Source organism: Myotis myotis, unplaced genomic scaffold (assembly GCF_014108235.1).
Source record: "Myotis myotis isolate mMyoMyo1 unplaced genomic scaffold, mMyoMyo1.p scaffold_m19_p_3, whole genome shotgun sequence".
In the NCBI taxonomy this organism is placed as follows: Eukaryota; Metazoa; Chordata; class Mammalia; order Chiroptera; family Vespertilionidae; genus Myotis; species Myotis myotis.
In genome coordinates, this window is record NW_023416335.1 from 125,418,197 (window position 1) to 125,441,129 (window position 22,933).

General features: G+C 39.4%; 2 protein-coding genes across 5 annotated transcripts in view; one reads left to right on the forward strand and one right to left on the reverse strand.

Moving 5' to 3' along the window:
- The window catches only part of UBE2N (ubiquitin conjugating enzyme E2 N), a 44,805-nt gene extending 23,143 nt beyond the window's left edge, over nucleotides 1-21,662 (forward strand). The window contains exons 2-5 of one of the 3 annotated variants that reach the window (XR_004965807.1): nucleotides 19,661-19,907; nucleotides 20,097-20,237; nucleotides 20,403-20,549; nucleotides 20,941-21,662. Coding sequence is in view for 2 of the 3 variants with exons in the window: in XM_036297570.1 (XP_036153463.1) it covers nucleotides 19,661-19,907; nucleotides 20,097-20,237; nucleotides 20,941-20,981 (429 nt within the window). In the remaining variant the exon portion in view is untranslated. Of the gene's footprint in view, nucleotides 1-19,660; nucleotides 19,908-20,096; nucleotides 20,238-20,402; nucleotides 20,870-20,940 lie in introns of those variants that run through there. The other 2 variants (XM_036297571.1, XM_036297570.1) reach the window with 2 other exon arrangements.
- NUDT4 (nudix hydrolase 4) overlaps nucleotides 3,256-22,933 on the reverse strand; it is a 47,350-nt gene continuing 27,672 nt past the window's right edge. Inside the window, exons 5-6 of one of the 2 annotated variants that reach the window (XM_036297563.1) lie at nucleotides 5,087-5,231; nucleotides 4,887-4,940 (exon numbers count right to left, since the gene is read on the reverse strand). In XM_036297563.1, coding sequence (XP_036153456.1) covers nucleotides 4,913-4,940; nucleotides 5,087-5,231 — 173 coding nt within the window. In that variant the 3' untranslated portion in view covers nucleotides 4,887-4,912. Of the gene's footprint in view, nucleotides 3,297-4,886; nucleotides 4,941-5,086; nucleotides 5,232-22,933 lie in introns of those variants that run through there. The other variant, XM_036297569.1, reaches the window with a different exon arrangement.

The following is a 22,933-nucleotide window of genomic DNA, read 5'->3' on the forward strand; positions in this document are numbered from 1 at the left end:
TGACCCACAGGTTGAGAACCGCTGTTCTAGGGCGTGCGGTGATGACTAATGTAAGCTGTGTCTCTCAGTTGCGATAAACCGTGCTTTGGATGAATGTGCTACAGGGACGTTGGGTGATGCACACAGGCATCTCATGGGCCCAAGAAGCCCTGAAGATGCAAGTCCCCTCTTGCAGCTTCCCTTTAGCAACGCCCCCCCCCCCCCCCGTCCCCACCCCACCCCCCAAACACACATCTGCAGAGTTTAATGGGAAATCCATGGCAAAGCAGAAATGTGGTTTGCAGAGTACCACCCCCAGAATTGTGAGAAAAAATTACATTACTTTACATCTGGCACAGATATAGATTTCCCAGTGTGGAGGGTTTTAAAAAAATATTTATTTTTATTGATTTCAGAGAGGAAGGAAGGGGTTGGGGGAGAGAGAGAGAGAAAGAAACATTAATGAGAATCATTTATTGGCTGCCTCCTCCTGCACACCCCCAGTAGGGAGTCGAACCCCCAACTCTGGGCATGTGCCCTGATTAGGATTCCAACCGTGATCTCCTGGTTCATAGGTTGACTCTCAACCACTGAACCACACCGGCTGGGCCCAGTGTGGAAGTTTTAAAGATAGAAAGCTGTCTGATCACCTGACCCCACCTTTGAGATGTGGCAGTACTTGACTTGCCTTCAGTCTTGCAGAATTAGAAATTTTTAGGGTTTTTAAAAATGTTTGTTTTTGTTTTGATAAAGCTTAGGGGAAGGACCCTTTCCCCACTCCCTTGCTTGACGGTCAGCTGTTGGGTTTTTTTTTTTTAAAGTGAATTTTAGTGTATATAAATAAATGTCTTTGTTCTAAATCAGTTGAATCTTTCCCCTACTTGATTGGGCCAGCTCTCAAATTTCAAGACAGAACTATGTGCCTTCAAGCTAGGATGTTAGAGGAGAAAGTAGGATTAGAGAGAGACAATGCCAAGGGACTTAGGCAAATGGTGCCCCAAGAGTTTACCTTTCCCCCTGTCCTTGGTGACTCCCTCTGCATCAGCTCCAAGGACACTTATACTGTTAGAACAAATTTAGAAACCTTTTCTGTTTTTAGCTCTCATCCGCCTTTTTTAGTGATAATCCTTGGTCATTCACCTAACATGAATACATAGGTATAAACACTGCTGGATGCTGAAGATTCCAAGTTCTAGCTGTGATATGTGAAAAGAGCCCTTGATTCTAGAGTGGGCTTCTATTCTGTGTTCTGCCACTTGATAAAATTTGGTGCACATTTCCAGATAGTGTTTTCAGAAGTGGTTCTGAGGATTAAATGAAACATGTATGTGAACATTCAACTCAGTTTTAAGGATTAATCCATGTGTCAGTCCTTGGAGTTCATTTTTACTTGTTTCATTGATTTTAGAGAGAGAGAAAAAGAGAAACATCGTTTGGCTGCCTCCTACACACACCCCAACTGGGATTGAACCCTTATGTGTCCTGGGAGTAAATTCAACATAAAAGTAATACTAATAAAAGTGTTAAAAAGTCCACCAATTGCAAGCATTTGCAAGTTCAGTGATTTTTATAAAAGTTAGGAGTTTAGCAATAAATGGCCATTAGCCACCTTATCGGCTCTTGATATTTTTTCCTCTCTTTCTTCCCATTTCTTTCCTTCTGCATTGCTCTATTGCTCAAAAATTCTTATTCCTGGTCAAACAGTATAGCTCCTGCCCACAAATCCCAACAAATATTCAGGTGAATAAGGAGCCCTGCCTTCCCAAATGAAGACCCAGTGCCTGCCCTCAATAAGCTCTAGATGCACATTACACATTTTTTCCTTTTAAATTAACTTAATAATGTGTAATTTACATATAATCAAGTGTATCCATTTAAGTTAAGATTTAGAAATGTCATTTATTCCATCACAACGCTAGTTAAAAGATTATACTGTTGGAAGGATGTTTGATATTTTTTCTGGTGTTACACATTATATTTATAGTCTTTTCCCATAGGCTTTGTTGTGATCATTACTTCTGGAGGTGTACCATTGAGCCCCTACCCAGTTTTTCCTGCGAATAAATTCCAGGAGGTGAAATTGTTAAAGGTTAGGTCAGCTTGTAGTCCCAAAAAGCCATGCATATATAGTCAGTTTTCTCCACAACATTAAATAGCATTGTTTTTTTCTTTTTATCTTCTGAGTTTTAAGGATTGTCTTGATGACAATGAGACATTGTCACTTTCAAAATAGGATACTCAAAATGCTTATTCAATTTCCTTAGGTGATCTAAAAAATATTTATATTTTTGTTGATTTGGGAGAGGGATAGAGAGATAGACACATCAATGATGAGAATCACTGATTGACTGCCTCCTGCATGCCCCCTACTGGGGATCGAGCCTGCAACCTGGTACCCTTCAGTCCACAGGCTGATGGCTCTATCCACTGAGCCAAACTGATCTAGGGCTTCCTTAAATGATTTTATTTAAAAACACTATTTGTTAATTTTTTGGGTAAGTGGTACTTGCACATGTTCCAGAATTCAACTCATTAAAAAATGTCTTCCGCCCTGGCCTGTGTGGCTCAGTTGGAGCGTCGTCCCGAGCACTGAAAGGTTGCTGATTCTAATCCCAGTTTGGGCATGTACCCAGCTTTGCAGGTTTAATCCCTCGTCTGGGTGCATATGGGAGGCGGCCAATTGAGGTTTCTCTTTCTCTCTGTCCCTCTCCCTTCCTCTCTGTCTCTCTTCAAAACAAAACAAAACAAAACAAAACAAAACAAAACAAAACACACATGTCTTCCACAACTGTGTCCCAGTTACCTAATTCTTTTCCTCAAAAAAACCTCTTTTTACTTGGATTATTTAAATCAGTTATTTTATGATTTTGTAACCTCTTATTTTTATTTAGGTGCAGTTTTACATCATATCTTACCAGCTCACATTATTAGTAAGCCCAAAGTCTAGCATTCATATTATTTAAATGTATTGTTTCAGGACTCAGGCCATTACATGAAGTGGATGAATTTGACCCAGTATTACTGTAGACAGGGTTCTATCACATAATATGTCTGCCTCAGTATGTATATTTGTGTTTATTTCAGTTATACAGGCATACCATGTTTTATTGCACTTACAAAACACTTGTGTTGTTTTTTATAAATTGAAGGCAAGACCCTCCCAGCAAAAAGATTACAACTTGCTTTATTAAGAGACTCACTTTATTGCTGCAGTTTGAAACTGAACTCACAGTATCTCCAAGGTATACTGTATTAAAAGTCTGAGTTGTCTGGGTCATTTCCTCCTCTGAATCAGTAGCACAGGACAAAATAATCCTCTGAAATTACAGAAGAATAAAAAATCTACTGAGTTATATATCCCAGCTGGATCTCTTAAGATTATTTAACTTTCAAGCCACATTGGTAGTCTGTGAAATATTAAAATTTTTAATCTCATGTTAATTTGGTTTCTTGAGCAGTTTCATTTCAAATTCTTCTAAAAACCTTGTGTTTAGTAAAGGACTGAATTTTTAATATGCTAACCAGTCAGTATTGAGCAAATGATCATTACTAAAATAGAAGGAAATGGCTATAGATCATCAAAGCTGCTAGTGGACAAAAGAATCTTAAGTCTGGTATCTCTACTGCCTAGTTTTTGGTCCTTTAAGTGTACAACCTTTAGGAAAGATATCAAAGCCAAGGCTTTTGAGCAAAAGTATGGAATAGTTTGTGAAGGTTGGGTTTGGAATTTTTAAAAGTCCCTTTTTCCTACATACTCCTGCCATTTACAGCCACCGTCTGGCTCCGTAAAGCCTTGGGCCTAGTGTTTTTGGGGATTCTTGAAGTTATTTCTATTCTTTCAACTGATATGGAATGTATGGCACTCTGTAGAGCTCAGCATTGGAGCTGGAAACATTAGACCTGGGCCTTGGCCTATAGCATTGATGGTGAACCTATGACATGCGTGTCAGAGGTGACACGCAAACTCATTTTTTTTGGTTGATTTTTCTTTGTTAAATGGCATTTAAATATATAAAATAAATATCAAAAATATAAGTCTTTGTTTTACTGTGGTTGCAAATATCAAAAAATTTCTATATGTGACACAGCACCAGAGTTAAGTTAGGGTTTTTCAAAATGCTGACACACCGAGCTCAAAAGGTTCGCCATCACTGGCCTATAGGAATTAGTATTGTTGGGGAGGCAGATAGTGGGGTAGCCCAGTATGTAAGGGATGTCTTTCTATAGAAGGTGCACCCCTACTTTTCATTAGTGTTCAGTAGCATTTAGTCAGTTGCTTACTTTTTAACTAACAGTTGGCTTTCAGAATGGTAGAAAAGCTGCTTTGTGGACAAAATAATGTTTTATGGCTTAAACGGCTTAGGTCTCCTAATTCTCAAGAGCAAAAGAATTTGGGGTATGTGTGGTTTTATGTGGTAGGAACACAGAATCTGGGGCCAGGATCTCGGCTTGACTTCTAGCCAAACACTGGCTTGGACATCATCACTTGACCTCCCTGCTGCTTTATCTGCTTAATATACTAATCTACAGCTACAGTGGTTGGGAGGTTTAGAGTACAGAGCAAGCATGTCAAACTCAAAGGCTAACGTGGGCCAGATATACAAGGTTTAATTTTATGTGGGTCGCAAAAAAACAAAAGCTTCAATTTTCATAGAAACGTAGGTTTATTTAGGTAGAGACATGCTGGATACAAAGGGCTGAAATAAATGAGTAATCGTTAACATAAAATAATAGAACATTTTAATAAAATTAATATTTTTTCTTGAACATTAACTTACCAGACACTGAACAACTTAACTGCACAACTTAATAAGCGTAACGCAAATAAATCTATTTTTCTTGTTCTCCGAAAGCGAAATATTTCCTGTTGTGCACACCAAACAAGTCAGTCCAAGACTAACGATGTGGCAATCGGCTGCTAAAATATTCGCTGTTAGTAGTAGTGGAGAGAAATGGTGCGCCTGTGTGTAAGGTGCGTAAGGAAAATGAATGCAACACGATTATAGTAATCAGTCATTAGCGAATGTTGTAGTTCATTATTAATAATTATGTGTAACAGGATATTGTAAAAGTTAAGTTACGAAATTTTTATTAAAACGTTTCTTACATACTGTTATATTGGCTGGGCTGCAAAAATATTTGTTTATGGGCTGCAGGGCTGTGAGTTTGACATGCTTGGTGTAGAGAATAAATAGGTTCTAACATAACACTGAACCATATTTGATATCTGATTTTGCAAATATGCTGCTTCACTATAAATATAAAAAGAATTAATGTCTTTCAGTATGGGAAAACTGTATTCATTTATGTATTATTCCCACAAAATAGATAACATTAAACATAACCCTCTGGCCCAGCCGGTGTTGCTCAGTGGTTGAGCGTCGACCCATGAACCAGTGCAATTCTCAGTCAGGGCGCATCCCCAGATTGTGGGCTCAATCCCCAGTAGGGGGCGTCCAGGAGACAGCTGGTCGATGTTTCTCTCCTCTCTCTAAAATCAATAAAAATATATTTAATAAAACAAATAAGCAAACAAAAAACATAACCCTCTGAAGTGGAGCATAGATTTTTGTTGTTAATCCTCACCTGAGGATATTTTTCCATTGATTTTTTTTTTTTTTTAAGAATGAGAGTAGAAAGGAGGGGGCGAGACACAGAGAGAGAAACATTAATGTGTGAGGGATCAAGCTTGCAACTGAGGTACATGCCCTTGACTGGAATTGAACCCCAGACCCTTCAGTCTGTGGGCAGATGCTCTATCCACTGAGCCAAACTGGGTAGGGTATGAAGCACAGATTTTTAAAGCACAGTGAATGCCCATTTATCAACATGGGTTGGAAAGTGGGATATTTGGGGTAATATGTTTCCATTTTATTAGAATTATCATATGTAATCAATTTTCCATGAGTTAGACAATAAAAAAACTGATTTTTATAGCTGCTAGACTGAAATTTAATTCTTTAATCCCAACTACTTTAGGATCTTGCACTGCGTAACTTTAGGGGGTGTGATTCATGCAGATTATGGTGTGAATGGTAGTCTCTTGGCGCTGTCCAGTTTGGCAGACTTGTTCAAGGAAGCTTATCTTGGAGGAGACAGAAACCCTGATATCTGATTGCTTCCCAATTTATCTCAGTATGCAGAGTGTGACAAAAACTTATTCTTCCTTCTTGGTGGCTTAAATTTTGGACAAAATTATGTTATTGGCACAATTGGATTCCAAATCTGGAACAACTGTAACTTGTTTTTATTTGCCTCTCCAAAAATTTCAACTGCTCTGCTTCCATCTGTCTTGTCTGTTAATATAAGCATAGGCCTTTCCTATGGAGTCCTCAGGCATTAAGCACTTAAATTTGTTGTGATTACCCCTTTGGGAACCTGAAATAACTAGTGATCAAAGAAAGGGACTAAGATTACATGTTAACTGTAGCAGTGTAGCCACTAGCTTGTCGGCCAGGAAAGGTGCCTGTTCCTGCCGTATGGTTTGCAAAGCATATTGATTCATTTGCCTATAAAGCAACCAGGAAAGCAGAGTACAATGACAAAGTAAAAAAGACAAACAAGGGTAAATATATTAAATTTTTTAAGGACTTTTTATCAGAACAAAATAAAAACATAACTAGAATGTTAACCAGATTTCGATTGCTAGGAGTATGGCTAATCTTAAATTGATCTTCTATTTTTCTGTAATCAGCAAGTGAAAAGAAAAACTTGGAGGGAAAGTGGGAACCATTAGCAAAAATTTCTTTTTTATTTAAATATTTTGCACAAAAGGAAAAAAATTGTACATCAACATATATGCTGGGGATATAGGTATAATATTCTTCCCCCTTGACAAGGAAGATGAAGTATTCAACAGTTAATTACAAGATCAAAAAGTATTTACAAAAAAGGCACCTTCCAGTAGAAAATAGCCTATAGCAATAAGGTTTAACTCATTCCAGCAATAAAATGTTCAGTCACTTTTCAGTCTAGAACTCTAGATAGAACTTTTGAAATGCTCAAGGTACTAAATTTTAGAAGGCTTGGGATGTAAATGAATTTGTGTGGTTGGGTAACAAATTGGTACAATTAGAATTGGGATTACATTCAGATGTCTTATCTCTGACTTTTTCCCCTAGTAAGTACACTGGGCTGCCTAGTGGAAATTAGCCCTCTAATTTGAAATCAATCTCTCTCTCTCTCTCTCTCTCTCTCTCTCTCTCTCTCTCTCTCTCTCTCTCTCTCTCTCCCACACACACACACACACACACACACACACAATTATCTCTTACTGTTTATTTTCATAACTAGTTTAGGCTTTGTATTTTTAGAAAGAATTGTTGAGGATGCTCCACTAGAACCTCGCTGTCTAAGGTAACTAACTACTGCTGTTCTCTGCAGAGTGGAACCTTCTTTTGTAGTTTGCTTTTGATGCACAGGTTTTGACTGAGCCCAGGTCTCACATGCTTAGCTGCAAGAGAGTTAGGAAATAAGACTAAAGCTTCTAATGAAGGAGGTGAGAATCCATGAAGATTGGAAGGAGGAATGTTATTTCCAAACGAGGGTGTTCTAGCTATAGGGTGGCCAAAAGAAATGACAAATGTTCACTTTGAACCTCATTTTGCCTTATGCTGCCAGACAGTCTTCTGATAAGTTTTTTGTTTGCTAAAAAGTTACCGTGTTTTCCCGTGTATAAGACGCTGTTTTTTCTAAAATTGTTAGACCGAAAATCGAGGGGCGTCTTATACATGGAAGTCAGCCAAGGAGGGAGCCGCACCCATGCGAAGCTGCCCACACCTTGTCAAACAGGCTTCCTCCAATCACGGGCCTTATTGTTACTGATGTCAGCTGATGCCATAATTGGAGGTAGAGGTGGAGAGTGCACAGATGCAACAGGGACTGGAGTGTTCTGAGCCCATAAAGATGTCAAAAAATGAAAAGATAAATACCGGTAAGCGATTATCTTATTCTGCAAAATTCAAACAATGTAATCAGCTATGCAAAAGAGCGTGGAAGTAGAGCTGCAGAGAGACAATTTGGACCTCCTCCCACTGAGTGTATGATCAGACAGTGGAGAAAACAGGAAGAACAACTCCTTAAGATGCCAAAAAAGAAGAAGGCCTTAAGAGGAAAACCAGCAAAAGGGGCAAACTTGGACCAGAGGCTTAAGACTTGGATTATGGAGCAGCGCCAGAGTGGCTTATGTGTGTCAACCAAGCTTATTCAATGTCAAGCAAGAATGTTTGCAAGCAAAATGAACACTGTTGATCTTATAGGAAAGGCAAATGGTGCTTCAGTTTCATGAGGGGAGAAGGGTTGGCCATGAGAACGAGAACAAAGTTAGCTCAGAAAATGCCACCAGTTTATGAGGATGATCTCACATATATAGACAGTGACTCGTAAGACAGCAGTGATACAATAGAAGTTGAAGAATTTGATAGATCTGGAACTAATGATAAATAAGAGAGCAGTGGTATGTAAACATTATCTGCAGTAATTACTAAATAAAAATGTGTTGTTTTATGTTTAAAATACTGATTTCTTAATTTTGGATTAGAAAAGTGGGGGGCATCATACATGGAAAAATATGGTACTTTAAATTCTCACATTCTTGCTCAACATGTGGCTCAGTGGTTGAGCATTGACCTATGAACCAGGAGATCAGGGTTTGATTCCCAGTCAGGGCACATGCCTGGGTTGTGGGCTCAATTCCCAGTAGGGGGCATGCAGGAGGCAACTGATCTGATGTTTCCCTTCCTCTCTCTGAAATCAATAAAAACATTTTTATTTTAAAGAGCAGAATTTTTTCTATTTCACTTAATAAGACTGTATACTTATTCAGTTGCAGTCTCAAAAGGGGAAGGATGATATTGTGACTTAAATTAATTGACCTCTTTCATAAAGCACTTAATTGTGATTATGAAGGACTGAAAATAGCCCTTCCTTAACTTCTATGCTGTTACTGTCCTGCCAGACATTTGACATTTATTGTCTTTTTGTTAACTGTCTTTCTATATCCCATTGAGATTAGGAAAAACAAGCTCTGAAGCCAGACTGAATAGAGCCCAATAGCCTAGATTTCAGTCTTGGCTCTGCCATTTGCTAACTTGGTTATACTCTTAAGTGGCCACTCTTACTTCTCTTCCTCATTTGTAAAATGGGTATGAGGAATAAAGAGTTAATGATACATGTAGAGCCCTTAAGTCAGTGTTTGGCACTGTTAGTTTTTATTGTTACTTGGACTTCTATTTATTTTTTTGCATATCTGGGAATAGTACTTGATAATTGCATAGAATCCCTGACTTGAAGGAATTTACAGACTAATGCTGGGAAGGGAAGGAAAAGAAACAGAGTACAGTATAACCTGATGTGTTCAGTAGGGCAGAATAATTGGGGGGTTGGAGGGGAAAGGGGGGGAGACAAAGAAATCAAGGAATTCAGCCTAACAGTTTCCTTGTTAAAGGCACAGTTTGTTAGTAGGATTTTCAGATTTACTCATTGAATAAACATTTATAGCACTTAACCACCACCATATGCTGCTGGAGTTGCCATCTTCAAATAGTTTAGGGTCTGACAAATAAACCAACAATTATTGTGATAGTTTTAGGAGTTGTGGTAATGCACAGTAAACTGGAAGTACAGGGTAGACAGTTCAGGTCTGAGAAACAATTTGGTTAGATATTTAGCCTTTTGGAGTCCCTCTCTGACTTCCAAGTCTCCGTTCTTTTCACTGAACTTCACAGGAGCATTGATCTGGTTTTGGGGTGAGGGGTAAATTAGAACATAGAGATTTCTAGCCCATGGTGTCCTATCCTGTCTCTTGGAATACAGGATACTTTCCTGTTCAAGTTAGTCAAGTAGGGTAAAATAACTTGTATGAGTGTCAGTTTTTTCATTTGCGAAGGAAATGGGGTTGAAATAAGTAGATGTTGTCTTATGTCCACTAGGGGGTAGTGTGGACTATAAAAATTAAAATTATTTCTTAACTCTTACACTTTAATTTTGTCATGAGGTTGCCTTGTTTTAGTTAATTTTTGTCCAAGCATTTTTTGAATTGCTACAAGTATTTTCAGATACAGTCTTGTGACTATAACAAACAAAAACAAATATACTAATCTCTGTTATAGTGATTCAGATGTGCTGAATAGAATTACTTATTGTATAGAATTTTTTTGAGAAAATAGTGACCATTTAAAGTTTTTCTAACAAATTTTTCTCACTATATAAGCTAAATTCTTCTTAATGACCTCTAAGTAACTTCATTATAACAGGATTGTTTTGTGTTTTAACTGTCCTATAACCATGTAAGCCCCATGTGGCTATTGAGCAGTTGAAATGTGGCTAGTTCGAATTGAAGTGCTGTAAGTATAAATCACACACTGTATTTTGAATGCTTATATTGATTACATGTTGAAATGATACTATTTTGAATTACCTATTTCTTTTTACTTTTTAATGTGACTTAGAAAATTTAAAATATATGGCTTGCATTGTATTTTTGTTGGATAACACTGCTATAGAGGAAAGTATTCATCAACCATTTCTGTCATGGTGTACCTGGAGCTGGCCTTATGACTTACTAGAGGCCCAGCTAGCAAAATTGTGCGAGACCCAGATCCGCTGTGCTGTCGGGACCCCAGACCCGCCCTGCGTGAGCCACGGGCCCTGCCTCTGCAGCGCCACCAGCCCCATGCAAGCCCTGAGTCCCGGACCGCGAGAGGTGCTCCATGCACCTCCTGGTGACCGGTTGTTCGGTTATTACACCGTTACAGTGTCACGACCACAGGCCTTTTATGATATAGATAAGTAAGTAGTATAGTTAGGAAATCGAGGACAACTTTGGTTCTCTTTCTAATCCCAAACAGAATACATACAGTCAGTTCTATAATGAGACATATGTGTTCCTAAAATTCATTGTCTTAAGCAAAATTGTGTTATAAAAAAATGTTAGGGGTACTTAAAAATGTTGTTGGTAACATTTAGAAAATGCCCACTCACATATACAGGGTGAACTTCTAGATACTTTCAAGTACTTTACAGTTGTGTATATAATGAAAATTTGATTTTTGCCTTATTTGTAAAGGAGCCCCTGTTTGTTAATATTTTAGAATCACTTAAAAGATGTAGTCACAGAGGTTGGAGTAGACAGAGTAGGTATCATTGAGGCATCTCAATTTTGACTTATTTTTATGATAAAATTAATAATTATTTATTGAGTCAGCTCTTGGGTGAGATGAACTAAAAGATGTATAATTGGCATTATCAGTCATATATTGCACTTTTGCTTCAGAGAATATTTTTTATTTTACTGTTATTTTTGTTGACAGTATTATAGATGTCACCATCTCTCCCCCCTCCCCCCACCCCTACCCCTTTGCCCATCTCTACCCAGCTCCTGCCCCCCTTTCCCTCTGGCCTTCACCACACACTGTTGTCCATGTCTATGGATTATGCATATATGTTCTTTGGCTAATCCCTTCACCCTTTTTTCAGAGAATATTTTAAATGGAGAACAACTTAATTGCTATACAGATGATGTGTAACTATATATAGATAGTTATAAACTGGACCAGCTTTTCTTATACAAAATTACCATTCTTTCTAAGACTGGTAATTGTTTACCTAAAATGTCACTGTACTTAATTCAATCATTACCTTACAAAATGTGTGAGAAATCTATCTCTCACCGATCTGGAGGCTGGGAGTCTGAGATCATGGTGCTGCCATGGTTGGAAGAGGGCCCTCTTCTGGGTCGCAGATTTTTTATTGTATCCTCATGTGGCAGCAAGGGCCACCAATTATTAATGAACTTTAAAATGGGAAATTTTACTAGTTAATAGGGTTTAGTTGACAAGTGTTGTAGTGTACTATAGTATAATTCTGAGATTTGCTTTTCCAGTCACAATAAATCTGTTGATAATCAGATCAGTTTGATATTTCTTTTTAAAGTATTTGCAGCATGAACTGTTGTATACATTCTGTGAGATGAGACAGTTTCCTAGAGACTTAATCTTGTTGCCACTTAAATCCATACTCTATGTACTTCCTTTTCTACTTCCTTTTTAAAAAATATATTTTTGATTTCAGAGAGGAAGGGAGAGGAAGAGAAACATCAGTGATGAGAGAGAATCATTGATCAGCTGACTCCTACAAGCTCCCTAGTACGATTGTCATGTGCCCAGACCAGGAATTGAACTGTGACCTCCTGATTCACAGGTTGACATTTAACCACTAAGCCACACTGGCTGGGCAGCTTTTCTACATTTTAGTAATAAATTTCCTTTTTTTTTTTTTTAAAAAATATTTTATTGATTTTTTTTACAGAGAGAAAGGGAGAGAGATAGAGAGTTAGAAACATCTATGAGAGAGAAACATCGATCAGCTGCCTCCTGCACACCCCCTACTGGGGATGTGCCCACAACCAAGGTACATGCCTTTGACCGGAATCGAACCGGGGACCCTTGAGTCCGCAGGCTGACTGATGCTCTTATCCACTGAGCCAAACCAGTTAGGGCAGTAATAAATTTCCTTAACGTAGCCAACAGTGCTTTCTGCTGCATGACTTATGCTCGGTTTTACTGGGATTCAGTTTTAGGATTGCTTTTAAACAAGTAGGATTACAAAATGCAACTAAGGGTTATTCTGTTTTCATTAAAACAAATGCGTTACTTAATAAATTTTGAAATTAATTGTTAAATTGTGTTTTGTTCTTAACCTATATTCCTTTTTAGTTGGTTACATAGGATTATGGTCTTATGATCCATTTGTCAAGTCATTTACAATGTTACTTCATTTGATCTTCATAGCAACTCTGCATGAGCAGTAATGTTAACTGTATAGATGAAGCTGAGACTCTGAGAAATGTAAATTACTTGCTCAAAAATATAGTTAAGTAAACAATCCAGTTAGGAATTTGAACTTGTTACATCTAGACTTGAAGAAATCATACTGTATTTCACTGTCTTTCTACCAAAGAGGAGTATAAAACTAGAAGGTGTTCTACAGTTAACCTTGTGTTGAATAGTAGCAGGAAGGTTTTATTTCCTACCTAGTTTTTGCCTTTTTAGGGGAGGGAAATCAACACTAACTTCTGTGGATGAGACTTGTCCATTTGGTTTGGATTTTATTCTTTTTCCCTCCTATAATTTATGCTGTGGGTTATTTGACTACAATGCCATTTAGTCAAGTAATTATGCACCTCTTTATTGTATCAAAGTCCATTAGAACTTGAGAGCATATGAAACTATTTCAAAAAGTCTTCCATACCTAAAAGCTTATTCTAAAATGCATTCCAGTTAAATCTTAACATTTGATCAGGCCACGTGAAATGTTTAATATATACATTTTTTTAGGAAGACCATCTGATTTTGAGGGTGAACTGAAGATGAAATGATTGCTGTATCTATCTCACTGACAGTGTACTAAGAGTGATGTTGAAGCTATTTTGGGGTATGATCTTGGAGGCCCTTCTGGCAGCTTTTTATAGCTTTGAACAGAGCTGCTACTATTTTGTGTAATCAGGGAGTGGTGTTTTGGGGCTCTTGGAACTCAGCTTTATCTTTTTCCCAGTTTTACTCTTTTATGATGTTCTAAAAATATGAAGACCTGGGGCAAAACAAAAGGATAGAAGTGAGAGGTCACAATAAAAGGAATTTTAGCATCCAGTTAAAAAGACTGGCCTCTTTTGTTCTAGCTGCATATGGGAAGACTCCCCAAGATGGGAGAGGCTTTTCATTATTGCCTCTTGAGATTTTTAGTGCTCTAAAAAATGTTTTACTGTAAACCTAAAGAACATTTTCTTGAATGTGGTTTACAGTATTTAGCTTTCATTTACCCTTGCATTGCCACAATTAAAACAAAATCTAGTCTTGAATTAAAGTACTAAAGGTATTACTTTTTTTTAAATTTTTTAAATTTAATATATTTTTTATTGATTAAGATATTACATATGTGTCCTTGTCCCCACGTTTAAAGGTATTACTTTAAATGGCTGTGGCTTGAACACATTCCGAGGAAGGAGTTGTTAATGTAAAAAAAACCATTGAAACCTGTAAAGAATTTTTTGTGAGTTTATTTGAGCCAAACTGTCGACATATGCCGGGAAGCAGAACCTCAATGAATTGAGATAGTGCTCCGAAGAATGGCGGGGTTACATTTGTATTTATACATTTGCAATCAAAGGAGGGACGTAGATGGGTTACGTGAAATTCATTGGTGATAGATTAAGGAGGAGGGATAAAGCAAAGCAGGGGAAATCCCTCGGATTGGATAAAAAGTAAAATGATGGACACATACTTAGGTGGGTGCAGGATCAATTAACATGATAATGAAGGAATTTGTAGTATCTGTCCTGGTGCCCAGCACTTTTGGTTGTGCCCCAGGGGCTCCAGAAAAAGGGAAGTTACAAGTTACCCAGACATTTCAAGGGGATGTTATCTTAGAGGCAAAAAGGCAAATGGGCTCAGTAAGGATCAAAGTTGATCTTGTCAGTGAAGATACTGGCCTAGGACATAACTGCCCACCATAACTGCTTTTAGTTAAAGTTTAATTTCAGACCTCTTTGTGGTTACTTTAGGTCTCTGAGTTTGCAAGACTGCCATGCAGGCCTCCCCTGAGCTTGTCAGGTCAGCATGTGGCCCCTTTTGTCCACAGAGTTGATTTTATATATGCATCTTGTGACTTTCAGTATATGACTGCTGACATTTTTTAAAAAAATTTATATTTTATTGGTTTTTTTACAGAGAGGAAGGGAAAAGGATAGAGAGAGAGAAACATCGATGAGAGAGAAACATCGATCAGCTGCCTCCTGCACACTCCCTACTGGGTATGTGCCTGCAACCAAGGTACATGCCCTTGACTGGAATCGAACCTGGGACTCTTGAGTCCGCAGGCCGATACTCTATCCATTGAGCCAAACTGGTTAGGGCAACATTTTTTTTTTTTAGTATATGAACTATAGGCTGTAGAATGAAATGGTATAAGGTGTATAATTTTTTTTTAAAGCAAAAGCAGTATAAATATAGTGTTCACATTCATTTTTTTTATACCTAAAAGCATAGGTTTAGTAGTGTTCTAAATGTTTATTACTACACTTTGCCTGTTCAAAATGTTGACAATCTATTACTAGTATATATATATATACTGATACCTGGTCAGGGCACATGCCTGGGTTGCGGGCTTGTTCCCCAGTGGGAGGCATGCAGGAGGTAGCCTTGTTTCTATCTGTCCCTCTCCCTTCCTCTCGGAAATAAAAATATATTTTAAAAAGAAGATGAAATTCTGAGTTTATTCCTTTTTTTTAATAATATCAAATAGATCCACAATTCAAGTATTTATTGTACATCTATGGTTATAGGCACTCTTTCAAATGCTGAGGAATAAAGCAGTAAATAAACCATGCAAATCTCTCCTTTTATGGCACTTTCATTCTGATTTAAATGATATATATGTAAAATGTTAGTAGTGCTGAGGAGATAAAGTAGGGGAGCAAGGATAGGGAGGATTTAGGATAGGGTAATATGGGGTTTTTGTAGCTTCAATCATGGAGGTTTTACTGAGAAAACACTTTAGAATGAAGACCTTAGGAGCTGAGGAAGTAAGCCATATATTAGTAGAAATTTGGAAAGAAGAGCAAATGCAAAGCCCCTGAGGGAGGAGTGTGCCTAGCAGGATGAAGAACTACAAAGGAGCTAGTCTGGCTGGAACAGAGCAGGTGAGGTTGCGGGTAAGGTGTGGAAAGCATATCTGAAGATGAGTGAAAGGTTCATTTAAAGCCTCTTGGGGGAGGGGGTGTGTTATAAGGACTCTGGGTAGATTTCAAAGTTAAAGCTAACAAAATTTGTTGATCAGGTTAAGTGTGTGGGGTATGAAGGAAAAGGTGGATCAGTTGGAATGATGGGTCTGTGGTTAACTGACATGAGGAAGGCTTTGCGAGTAGGAACAGGTTGAAGGTGACAGTCATGCTAAGTTTGGGATGCTTATTAGACATTCAAAAGGAACTGTCAAGCAGGCGGTTATGGATAGAAGAGGCAAGATCAGGGGAGAGATCTGTGCTGGATATGATTTTGGAGAAACTTCAAATACAGAGTGTATCCTATCTAATAATAGAAAAACATGGTAATTAGCCATACCTCTGCTACCCTTCCCATTGGCTAATCAGGGTGATATGCAAATTAACTGCCAACCAAGATGGCGGCCGGCAGCCAGGCAGCTTGAAGTGAACAGGAGGCTTGCTTGCTTCAGTGACGGAGGAAGCCAACGTTCCCCGCCTGCCTTGCCGGCCTCTGAGCTTGCAGTTTAAGAAACATTGTTATAAATATAGAAGCTAAACAAAACCACAGAAACCTGCTTTCAGCGAGCGGGGCTTCAGCCAGCAGGACCGCAACATTGTTTCAATTATAGAACAAACGCAGATCCCTGCTTTCAGCCAGGCCGGGATCTCAGAGCTGGAGTGAGCAGGACCGCAACAGTGTTTCAATTATAGAACCCAAACAAACCAGATACCTGCTTTCAGCAGCCGAGGCCTCAGAGCTGGAGCCAAGCCTCAGAGCTAAAGCTGGCCCAGAATGAAAAAAAAGGAAAAAAGGGACAGGTTGGGAGCTTCAGTCACCTGCCAGCCTGAAAACGGCCCTCAGCCCCTCACCCAGACTGGCCAAGCACCCCAAGGGGACCCCCACTCTAAAGGGGGCAGCTCCTCAAGGGGTTGCAGCTCCTCAGCCAGCTGCAAACAGCCATCAGCCCCTCATCCAGGTTGGCCAGGCACCCCATTGGGGACCCCTACCCTGAAGGGGGTGTGACCAGCTGCAAACAGCCATCATCCTCTCATCCAGGCTGGCCAGGCACCCCCGTGGGGACCCCCACCCTGATCCAGGACACCCTTCAGGGTAAACCAGCCGGCCCCCACCCGTGCACCAGGCCTCTATCCTATATAGTAAAAGGGTAATATGCCTCCCAGCACCGGAATCAGTGGAGCTTCGAGGCCTCCCGGCACCGGGATCAGCATGACAGGGGGCAGCGACCAAACCCCCTGATTGCCATGCGGCTCTGTGTGTGACAGGGGGCGGGGCCACAACCTCCCTATCCACCCTGCTCTGTTCGTGACAGGGGAAGGCACCCCAACCTCCTGATCAGCCCTGCTCTGTGCCTGATAGGGGGGAGCTCCCCAACCCCCTGATCGCCCTGCAGCTCTGTGTGTGACAGGGTGCGGCGCCCCAACCCCCTGATCAGCCTTGCTCTGTGTGTGACAGGGTGCGGTGCCCCAACCGCCCCCCACGGGCCCTGCTCTGTGTGTGACAGGGTAGAGCCATAACCTCCCCATCGGCCCTGCCCTGAGTGTGAGAGTGGCGGCGCCCCAAACCCCTGATCCGCCCTGCTCTGTGTGTGACGGGGGGTGGTGCCCCAACTCCCCTATTGGACCTACTCTGTGAGTGACAGGGGGAGCTCCTCAACCCCCTGATCGGCCCTCCTCTGTGCGTGACGGGGTGGCGCTGCAACCTCCCTATCAACCCTACCTTGAGTGTGACAGGGGGCGGCACCCCAACTCCCCAATCGGCCCTGCTCTGAGCCCGACCAGGGGCTGCACCTAGGGATTGGGCCTGCCCTCTGCCACCCGGGAGCAGGCCTAAGCCAGCAGGTCGTTATCTCCCGAGGGGTTCCAGACTGCAAGAGGGCACAGGCCGGGCTGAGGGGCCCCCCTCCGCCCCGAGTGCACAAATTTTTGTGCACCGGGCCTCTATATATATAAAAGCCTCTAGTTTAGTATAAATTGATTGTGCTAGACGAGATCACTACGGAAATGTATAGGCAGGGAAGAAGCCCTGGGATAGAGCCCTGGCACACTTCAGCTTTAGGGTGTTGAGGCGATTAGGGAGGAATCAGCTAGGAGGTTGCTGCCAGACAAATCTGCAAAGAGAGCCCAAAAGTGTGGCTACAGGAAGCTAGATAAAGCCTTGGAACGAGGCCTAGCCAGCTGGGTAAGATGTTATATTTAGGTCAAGAAAAATGAAGATTAAAACACTGGTCATTTGATTTAACCATGGGGAATCATTGTTGACTTTAATAAGCAGGTAGTGGCTAAGCCTGATTAGAGAATTGTGTTCAAGATAGAAGGGAAGAGATTGGAAACGAGCAGGTATAGATAACTTAACAGAGGAGCAAAGTTATGAGGCAGTAGCTGGTAGGGAGTCAAAGTCAGATTCTTCTCTTATTGGGAGAAATTACAGCAAGTTTGTACAGTTTAGAGAAAGACCCACTAAAAGGGGAAAAACATGATTTAGGAGAGGAAAGAAATGCTAGAGCAATGTCTTTGAGTAGGTGAGGAGGAGTTAAGATCTAGTTCTTAAGAGGAAAGGTTGGCCTTAGCCCAGTGTGATAGCCATTTCATCCATAGTGACAGGAGAAAAGGCAGAGCACAGATTTAGGGAGGTGTACACATGCTACAGAGGAAACTTCAGGAAGTTTTGGTTTTCTCATGACATATTGAAAGCAGAGTCATCAGCCAAAAGTGAGGATGAAGATGGAGATGTCAGAGGTTTGGAGGAGGAGGAAGAATGTTACAGTTTTTTTCAGAGGGAGAAAGATGGAAAAGAAAACTAATATGATAGTTGGGGACCAGTAAGGGTCCCTTTAAATTTCATCAATCTTAGAGACTTAATTGGCATGGTTGTATGTTATATTTCTCTAGACCTGATTAGGAGGGGAGATTTTCAGTGGCTTTAAAACTAATTTTACTTTTTATTTTTTTTAATGTATTTTATTGATTTTTTACAGAGAGGAAGGGAGAGGGATAGAAAGTTAGAAACATCAATAAGAGAGAAACATCGATCAGCTGCCTCCTGCACACTCCCCCACTGGGGATGTGCCTGCAACCAAGGTACATGCCCTTGACTGGAATCGAACCTGGGACCCTTGAGTCCACAGGCTGATGCTCTATCCACTGAGCCAAACTGGTTAGGGCCTAATTTTACTTTTTAAACAACTTAGTTTTGGTAGAGTTTTATTTTAATTAATTAATTAATTAATTAATTAATTTATTTATTTATTTATTTAAACTTTTTAAAAATATATTTTTATTGATTTCTGAGAGGAAGGAAGAGGGAGAGAGAGATAGAAACATCCATGATGAGAGAGAATCATTGATCGGCTGCCTCCTGCAAGTCCCTCACTGGGGATCGAGCCCACAACCCGGGCATATGCCCTTGACTGGAATCGAACCTGGGACCCTTCAGTTCACAGGCTGATGCTTTATCCACTGAGCCAAACCAGCTAGGGCTTGGTAGAGTTTTAAAGGGCAAGTTGCCTTAGCTATATGGTAATCCTAGTGTTATTACCTTCCCTTCCCCTCCCCTCCCCTCCCCTCCTTTCCTCCTCCCCCCTCCCTCATCCTTTTCCCTTCCCCCCCTTTTCTCCCCTCCTCTCCCCAGTATAAAATCAGTTTCATTAGTCTAATTTATCATCAGCATATTTGTAGACATTGTACCTGGAATGTATATGTCACCAGCATTTACTTACAGTTGCATTAGCTGACTATTTGGATGGCCTTTTCTGTGAACTTTGTGTTTTATAAGCTACATAAAAACCCATCAGGAGATTGGAAAGGTTCAGTTGTGTTCAATTTTAAGAGATGAACTTTCTAATTTTTATGTAGGTGTTTAGCAAAATGACATTTGTTTTACAAATGTGTTATGTTTTTCTGTTGTAGGAAACCCAGCGTTTGCTGGCAGAACCAGTACCCGGCATTAAAGCAGAACCAGATGAGAGCAACGCCCGTTATTTTCATGTGGTCATTGCTGGCCCCCAGGATTCCCCCTTTGAGGGAGGGACTTTTAAACTTGAACTATTCCTTCCAGAAGAATACCCAATGGCAGCACCTAAAGTACGTTTCATGACCAAAATTTATCATCCTAATGTAGACAAGTTGGGAAGAATATGTTTAGATATTTTGAAAGGTAAGTGTTACCTTTATCAGTATGCGCTATTAAGATTTCTTCATTTTGTCTTAGGCATTCCATATTGAGAATCTGTACATTATAATCTTGCCTTATCCAAAGACCACAGAGGTCTGTGGGAGGGCAGTGCAGCAGTTCTGGGGCTGGTTTTCCCTGTTTGATCATTCTGGGCCTGTTGCCTTCATATAGATAAGTGGTCCCCAGCACTGCAGATTCGCACAGTTCTGCTATCGATCCAGGCTTTGTTAAGTGCTCCTAATCCAGATGACCCATTAGCAAATGATGTAGCGGAGCAATGGAAGACCAACGAAGCCCAAGCCATAGAAACAGGTATTTAATATTCATTCTCTTTTACACCATCTCCACTTTTTAAACATATTTGTGTACCTTTAAAAAAACTTCTTTTAGAGTCTTAACAAGAAAAAGGAAATATATATTAAAGGGAGTAAATCAGATCCTGCTTATAATATGTAAATAAATACCTCTTAACAAAAGATCTTCACGCTCCATCTTATGACCTACTTACTACGTGACCCCCAAGTTTAAAGACAACACATAATTGGGAGATCTTGGACTCTTGTGTAACCACGCCTAATTTAACAAATACTGAGTGTCTACTATTCATCTAGCAAATACACCAAGGTAATGGAAAACTTTTGAACTATGAGTTGTTTTTGCAAGCCATTTGATTATTACATCGGTTTATGTAGCCAGGGAGTTTGAAATCAGTAAGCTTTTTCTACAGATTATAACAGAATTAGTGGCGGGGGGGGAGGGGGCATTATATATCTAGAAATGAGGGTGACAAAAGGAGATAATTCTTTTCATCCTGTTGAATTTTGTAGAACTTTTGGTAATTAAACATATAGACAATCTTTCTGCCCTGGTCCAGATTATGAAAAATTGCATGAATTTAAGAGATAATAACATGACATTTCCATAACTAATATCATAGTGTTTGCTTACTTTTTATAGAGCTTGGAGAGTAACATTGAACTAAGTAAAGTAATTGCATGTTTGTTTTTGTCTACAGCTAGAGCATGGACTAGGCTATATGCCATGAATAATATTTAAATCGATCTCATCATCAGGTGTGCATCACTTCTCCTGTTCTGCCAAGACTTCTTCCTTTTTTGTTTGCATTTAATGGACACAGTCTTAGAAACATTACAGAATAAAAGCCCAGACATCTTCAGTCCTTTGGTGATTAAATGCACATTAGCAAATCTATGTCTTGTCCTGATTCACTGTTATAAAGCATGAGCAGAGGCTAGAAGTACCATCTGGACTGTTGTGAAACGTTTAAAAGCAGTGACCCCTCTCTGCTTTTATTCATTTCTCCCCATCATGGTTTAAGTATAAAGCACTGTGAATGAAGGTAGTTGTCAGGGTTAGCTGCCGGGGTGTGGGTGTTTTCTTTTTTTTGAGGGGGTAAGTAGTTTAATTTTAATTTTATGGGCTCCTTCCCCCCTTTTTATGGTGATCTAATTGCATTGGTTAAATGCAGCTAACCAGTTCTTTAGAATATGCTCTCTAGCCAAGTCTAACTTCATTTAGACGCTGTAGGTGGACAAGCTTGATTGTTTGAACCAAAATGGGAACATTAAACAAACACCATGGCCCTCACAAATAACATTGTGACTTTGCTGTCAGATGTAGAATTCCCCCTTCAAGAAAAGCTTGTGACCATTTGTATGGCTTGTCTGGAAACTTCTGTAAATCTTATGTTTTAGTAAAATATTTTTTGTTATTCTACTTTGCCTTTGTACAGTTTATTTTACTGTGTTTATTTCATTTTCCCAATGTGACAATCGTATTTAAAAATTAAAACTAGTGAAATATTCTGTTTTGGTCTTCACCATCCAACAAGTTGAATGATAAGAGGTGGATTATGCCAGTTTCTTTTCACTGATGCAAATTTGTGTTATGAGATCACTGAATGGAGTATTTTTTAAGTTGGCCCTGAGCATGCATATAAAACATCCGTATCTTAACATTTTTTTACCTCCTTGAAATTTGAAATAAATGTATTTGTGTTGTCTGATTAGCTAGATGAGCATTGGTGTCTTGCCACAATGTTTGAAAATTAACTGTATATGAGAGTCCCAGCAAAGCAGCGGTGTGACTGACTTTGTGTAGGACTTTCCCATGTTGTGCCACATTTGTGACAGGCATTTGGGTTATGACCCTTTCCTTAGTTCTTGTCTGAAAACTTCATGTAATCACTGATGGGTGTTATTAGGAAACACAATCTGATAAGCATTTGGGATTTGCTGAGAATTTTGAGTCTTCCTTATAGATCCAGTGAGCAAATCTTAAGCTATGAGTTTGCAGAAGTGTCATCAGAACGACTTCTTCATTTGAGTGTCAAATTCTCAGTTACTTATTATTATATTTATCCCTCTAGTATTTGCTATGGGAGCTCCTTTTATTCTTTAATTTGATAATTCAGTAATTTTTTCATCATTGACAGAGTCCTTTGCCCCACAAAACTGTTCTTTCCCACACCTCTCCATATCTAATTCTGATTGTTGTTATTTTAAAGTCATCAATGTAGCCAGTCCTAAGTATGTATATGTTAACCTATGGGTTGGAACCCTTATCTCTTGCAGTTTCAAGGTAATGGATATTGTAGCCTATCTGAATTTCCCCCACTTTTAATCTCATAACTTTTGGAGTTTCTTCAGAATGTGGTGTATTTTATTGTGCTCCTATGTAAGATGAAGAATTATCTATTAAAATTACATTTTCAACATACAAAAGTTTTTTTATGACTGGTAACTGGTATCCTACTGAATAAATGCATTGTTTGGAAACAAATCTAAGTTTAATTCAGAAAAAAATTGTTGATAACCTGAATATTTTAAACTTAAAAACTATTCTTAGGCTATTTAGAGAGTGTTTTAGAACTAAGGAAATAATCTTATTCTGGGGCTAAAATGAATGAACATTCAAGGTGGCACTGCTCATGGTGATAGCTAGTCTCACATAGTGATTTATAATTCTAAAATTATACATTTAAATCT